The sequence below is a fragment of the Monodon monoceros genome, unplaced genomic scaffold (assembly GCF_005190385.1).
Source record: "Monodon monoceros isolate NGI ecotype Baffin Bay Population unplaced genomic scaffold, NGI_Narwhal_1 Super_Scaffold_4, whole genome shotgun sequence".
NCBI lineage: Eukaryota > Metazoa > Chordata > Mammalia > Artiodactyla > Monodontidae > Monodon > Monodon monoceros.
Genome location: NW_021703781.1, coordinates 32,271,793 through 32,277,881, shown reverse-complemented (window position 1 = coordinate 32,277,881; position 6,089 = coordinate 32,271,793). Strand labels below are relative to the sequence as shown.

At 47.0% G+C, this 6,089-nt stretch overlaps 1 protein-coding gene across 1 annotated transcript; it reads left to right on the top strand.

Annotated features, from left to right (window-relative positions):
* The first annotated feature begins 1,606 nt into the window (after positions 1-1,606).
* Positions 1,607-5,862, top strand: LRIT2 (leucine rich repeat, Ig-like and transmembrane domains 2). Its single transcript, XM_029244798.1, has 3 exons — positions 1,607-1,716; positions 1,999-2,780; positions 5,069-5,862. The coding sequence occupies exons 1-3, from the start codon at positions 1,607-1,609 to the stop codon at positions 5,860-5,862; spliced, it is 1,686 nt and encodes a 561-aa protein (XP_029100631.1).
* Positions 5,863-6,089: the final 227 nt, after the last annotated feature.

The window sequence follows — 6,089 nt, the reverse complement described above, 5'->3', positions numbered from 1 at the left end:
GATATAATGTATACCATGAATCTTAGGGGAACCCATGGAATTTCAATAGTCATCAGAGAGTACCCCAGGTAATGGAAAGCAGACTCTCTTCCAGAGTCTGTTGGTGTGGGAGGCGAATTAAACTTTATTGGGCACCTACTTTATGTTAGGTACTTTATTTTGCATAATATTAATATTTCCTAGAAACACTATAAAGAATTCATTTATTTTCTCACTTTGCACAGGAGAAACCGACTTTCCAAAGATCTCAAGACTAGGAAGTATAAGCTAGATAGAAGATCCCATGGGACCGGATCTATAACAGTATTGCTCACCATGGCCTTCCTTGCACCTAGCAAAGGTGTGGCTTAGAGCAGATGACCAATATATATTTGTTGAATGAATGAAGAATGGCAGATCAAATATACAAAACCACATATTATCTCACTTAAAAAATTTTAACAGGGCTTCCCTGGTGGCGCAGTGGTTGAGAGTCCGCCTGCCGATGCAGGGGCCGCGGGTTCGTGTCCCGGTCCGGGAAGATCCCACATGCCGCGGAGCGGCTGGGCCCGTGAGCCATGGCCGCTGAGCCTGCGCGTCCGGAGCCTGTGCTCCGCAAACGGGAGAGGCCACAACAGTGAGAGGCCCGCGTACCGCAAAAAAAAAAAAAATTTTTAACATGAGAAATACACAGCGTTCAGGGAAGATTTATAACATGTAGAAATACACAGCATTCAGGATAAATTATGTGATCCAGGATAAGAAACATGCTTTGATTTAATCAGAAAACACAATCTCGTGGTTTAGCCTCTGTACCGTGATGCTTCTCTGATTCTGGTCATCCAAGCAGCAGGTGCAGCTGTCTTAACGCAGAAGAAAAATGAATCCACCATGCGAGGTGCTGGGGAGATTACCACTGATAGGAGTGGTTGCAGAATTACTTTGTTAACCATTATCTGCATTCACTTTTAGAGACTGGTTGAAAATTCTAGGTTACAGAAGCCAATTGTGATTGATGAAGTATTAGATGTATTCTGGCCAAATCTCCTGAACCATAGTGCTCAGGATAGCATTACCTGTTTGTTTCTCAGATCGTTTTTTTGTTTGTTTGTTTGTTTTTTGCGTTACGTGGGCCTCTCACTGCTGTGGGCTCTCCCGTTGCGGAGCACAGGCTCCGGATGCGCAGGCACAGCGGCCATGGCTCACGGGCCCAGCCGCTCCGCGGCATGTGGGGTCCTCCCGGACCGGGGCACGAACCCGTGTCTCCTGCATCGGCAGGCGAACTCTCAACCACTGCGCCACCAGGGAAGCCCTCTCAGATCTTTTTTATGAGACTGAGGGGAGGCAGTATCAGGACTGAATTGGACATCTGGCTTATAGTTTGCTCTCTGGACTCAAAAACCAGAAAAATGGTAAATCTTCTGACCTTAGTTAAGAGACATAGCTCCCTCTTCTGGGTTCTTACTGAGCTTGTGATCTGGGCCATAACAGACCTCAGAGCATCCAGGGGCTTTGCTGCTGCTGTGCTGACCTACATCATTATGGATTACCAATAATAGGATTTGCCACTCGGAAGCTTGGACTATACTTATTCAAAAACTCATAAGGTAGTTTCTTACAGAAGAATATGGCTTCAGTTTCTCACTATTTCTTGCTAGTTCTGGTCTTTCTGGATTCACATGCAGCTCAGCTATCCTGTCTGCCAGGATGTACCTGCTCAGAGGAGAGTTTTGGCAGGTGCGCTGGGCTAACAAGATCCCAGTAGGGGATGGGCTTTCTTTGGGGATGGTGTGAAGTGGGAGCAGGCCAAGATTTGGCAGGAAATCAGCAAAATCTCTGTGACTTGTGCTGAACTTTGATAAACTGCGCGTTACCAAAATGGGTCTAACTCTTGTATTTCAAGAGAATCATATTATTTCCTTCTAATTCATATGTCTAATGCCAGGATAAGCCTGATCCCACTTCCCACTTCCCAGTTTCCTGATGTACATCTCAAAGCTGTTGTGGTTTTTTGTACAGGACTCTGCAGTGCGTGTCTATCACTTTGGGAAAGATCCCAAGGAAACTTCCTGAAGAGTTCAAGCAAGTGAGAATTGAAAATTCACCCTTATTTGAACTGCCCCGAGGGTCTTTCATCAACATGAGCACCTTGGAGTACCTTTGGCTCAATTTTAACAATCTCACTGTGATCCATCTAGGAGCCCTGGAGCACCTGTCAGAACTGAAAGAGCTGAGACTGGAGGGGAACAAACTCCGCTCAGTACCATGGACGGAGTTCCGTGCCACCCCGCTCCTGCGGGTCTTGGACCTCAAACACAACAGGATTGATGCACTCCCTGAACTGGCTCTTCAGTTCTTGGTCAACCTGACCTACCTTGACCTATCCTCCAATAGGCTTACAGTTGTAGCCAAGAGTGTCTTCTTGAACTGGCCAGCCTACCAGAAACACCGGCACCCTGGCTGTGAGACCGAGATTCTCTCCAGCATGATGCTGGCGCTGCACGACAACCCCTGGTTATGTGACTGTCGCCTAAGGGGACTTGTCCAGTTTGTAAAGTCCATCAGTCTTCCAGTAGTCTTGGTGAATCCCTACCTCATGTGTCGAGGTCCTCTCTCCAAGGCAGGGCAGCTTTTTCACGAAACAGAGCTCAGTGCTTGCATGAAGCCGCAGATCTCAACCCCCAGTGCCAATGTCAGCATCCGGGTGGGACAGAATGTGACCCTGCGATGCTTGGTACAGGCTAGCCCCTCACCAACTATTGCCTGGACTTATCCCCTGAGCACGTGGAGGGAATTTGATGGTAAGTGCATGCACCCTCTCCACGTATCTGGGGGGAGGGTGTTGGGGAGGTCTGTAGCAACCCTGCCCTCAATAGAGAAGTTCTAAACTGAGTCGATCATGAAGGAGGGGTGCAGGTAAGACTGGGACAGACCTGAATTATACTCACCACGACAGAAAAAATTCCGAGACAGTGTTCCACTATTGGCATTATTTTATTATTATTATTATTTGGTCATGCGACTCAGTGAAAGCCCGGAATCCTAACCACGAGGCCGCCAGGGAACTCCCTATTGGCATTATTTTACATGGTTGCGTACAGATCTCTATAGGATATAAGATGTAAATATACATACTCCATATAATATATATTTATATATTTGTTGCATACAGATCTATCAATATAATATATATTTGTTACACACATATATGTATAATATATATCTATATATTTTTGCATACAGGTCTCTATAGGAAGTAAGATGTAAATATATATATATTACATACATATTTGTTGCATATATATATATTTGTTGCTTACAGATCTTGATAGGATGTAAGATGTTAATATATATGAATTGACTTAACAATATTTTATTGATATAAATATTATAGAATTGTATATGAACACATATATTCTTTGAAAGCCTTCTAGATGCAAAAAAACCATACCGTGTATTTTTAAATCAGAGAATTTCTGACTAGAACTGATTCTAGAGATTATCTGTTACTTATTTCTTAAACTTCTCTGAGCAGAATCACCTGGGGTGCTTGTTTCAAATAAAATTTTCAGGCCTCTCCCTGGAGATTTGATTCTGTTAGTCCAGGGGAGGGCCTGAGAGAATGTATTTTAACAAGTGTTTCCTCCCTCTGCCATTGCCTAACCCCCAGCTCACTCTTACCAGGCAAGGTTGGGAAGTCCTAGATATTGACTGAATTTTACACTTCCTACCGCTGTGTTGATCAGACCTTATTGGCTTGAAGTTGCCATGCTGGGACCCAGGGAGAGGGAGTGACCTGCGTGGGCCCCACCGCTGGGATTCTAAACTGCCTCTCATTTCCTGAAGTTCATGCTCTGTTATCACACCTCAGCTGAAATCACCTTTAATGCCACCCTTCAGCTCTGGGGTACATCACAAAGCCAGGGATGGCCTCTTTAGAAGTATCTCGATGCTATCTAGAAGACAACTAGAAATATCTAAGTGAAACTTGAGAAGTACAGTCAGTCACCCAGGTATTTGTTATATATGGTGACAAACCTCTGGATGATTAAAAAATACTTAATTAGCTGAAATTTTGACTTTTTCCTATCATTTGATTACGTCTTATAGGCTTGAGGTTAAATACCAATGAAGGAGAAACATAGGATCTGTTGTCATAGCCTCTTTGAGAATGATGAGATGCATCCAGATGTTATCTTTTGTGATGTTCTATTATCATTCTCTTTGGTACCATGTTAGATCCATTCTCTCAGTAATAATAACAGCTAACACTTACTGAGCACTTACTATCAAACTTACGGAGTAAATACTGTTATCATCCCATTTTACTGATGAGGAAATTGAGGCCAAGAGAATCTAAGCAACTCATCCAAGACCATATATTTAGTAATGGATAGAATCCAGGCACTTGGCTCCAGGCTCTGAGCCACTCTACATCCGGGAGGTAAAAAGGCACTTCCTGAAGCTCACAGTATTGTACAATCACCCTGTTGTTAGAGATCTCCTGGAAACCACGTGTTAGCTCAGCGACGCTAAGGTCGTTTGGTGGGAGGAGCTAGTGAAGTTAAAAGAGTGTGGTCTGGGGCTTCCCTCGTGGCGCAGTGGTTGAGAGTCCGCCTGCCGATGCAGGGGACGCGGGTTCGTGCCCCGGTCCGGGAGGATCTCACATGCCGCGGAGCGGCTGGGCCCGTGAGCCATGGCCGCTGAGCCTGCGCGTCCGGAGCCTGTGCTCCGCAACGGGAGAGGCCACAGCAGTGAGAGGCCCGCGTACCGCAAAAAAAAAAAACCAAAAAAAAAAAACCAGTGTGGTCTTCATAGACAGAAGAACTAGGTTCCAGATCAATCGACACCCCTGAACGATTCTCACTATAGGCAAGTTGCTTAATCACTCTAGTCCCCAACTTCCCATGTGTAAAATTTGGTTGCTTACATTACAGGATTGCTGAGAGGCAACACCTGGCACCTAGTACATGCTTAATAAATGGTCACCACCACCTTTTAACAAAAAACTGGCATTGCTGGACACTCTCCAGCTGACTGTCTATCAGAGAAATGTCTACCTGAGCTGTTTTGCTGTCTCTCTCCCCAGTGTTGACCTCGTCTCCTGCAGAAGATGCTGCTCTGTCGGAGCTGGTCATACCTGCTGCCCACCTGGTAGACAGGGGCAGTTACACCTGTGTAGCCTCCAACTCCATCGGCAGGAGCAGCTGTGTCATCTCCCTCCACGTCCAGCCCGCCCAGGCCGCGCCCACACTCCATTCTCTTTTCTCCACTTCGGAGGGCAATGCCTACGTTGACCTGCGGGTGGTTAAGCAGACAGTGCGTGGGATCGTGCTGGAATGGTTTGTGGCGGCCGACACCCCTGAGAAGTGGTTCACCCTCTACATTGGGTCGGATGAAGCCCGCAGGAAGGAGGTCGTTCATGTCGGCCCAGGAGTCAGCACATACTTGGTGGATGATCTCCTCCCTGGCACAAAATATGAGGTCTGCCTTAGCCTGGGGCGCCAGCCCCCACGCCAGGGGCGGTGTGTGGTCTTTGTGACGGGCCGAGACCACGGCGGGCTGGAGGGACGGGAGCGCCTCCTGCACACCACGGTGATCCTGTGTGCTGTGTTGCTCTCGGTGCCTGTGGGCGCCTATGTCTGGGCAGTCCAGGCTCCCTGCAGCTGCAGGGAGTGGGGCCTGCGCTGCTGTCCTCAACGCAGGAAAGCCCCCAGATGCCCCCCGGCAGTCCCAGAGCACAGGGATGTCTCCTACAGAGACCACACAGCTGTCTGTGAAGATGGCCTGGGGCACAGAGGTGCTGAGGGGGAGGGGGACGAGGAGAGAGATGTAGAGGGAGATAGTGGCCCGGGAGGAATGGTGTGGGCCTCCAGCCCCTAAATTAAATCTCTGTGGCAGCTCAACTTGGCTCGACCCATTTAGTCAACAAGTATTTATTGAGCAGCTGCTCAGTTCCAGGCTCTGAACTTGACACAATGATCCAGGAGACACAATTCTTATCTTCACAGAACTGGTGCCAATGGACCCTTGTCCAGTTATCCATGGTGACTCGAAATTAATAAATGTTATTTTCTAAATATATAACCCTATAACATTTACATGTTTAC

Bases quoted from the DNA above. Each gene is read 5' to 3' on its own strand.
- LRIT2 (XM_029244798.1), top strand. From the start codon at position 1,607: ATGGCTTCAGTTTCTCACTATTTCTTGCTAGTTCTGGTCTTTCTGGAT. The intron at 1,717-1,998 runs GTGCGCTGGGCT...TTTTTTGTACAG, and splicing joins TCAGAGGAGAGTTTTGGCAG to GACTCTGCAGTGCGTGTCTA. The intron at 2,781-5,068 runs GTAAGTGCATGC...CTCTCTCCCCAG, and splicing joins CACGTGGAGGGAATTTGATG to TGTTGACCTCGTCTCCTGCA.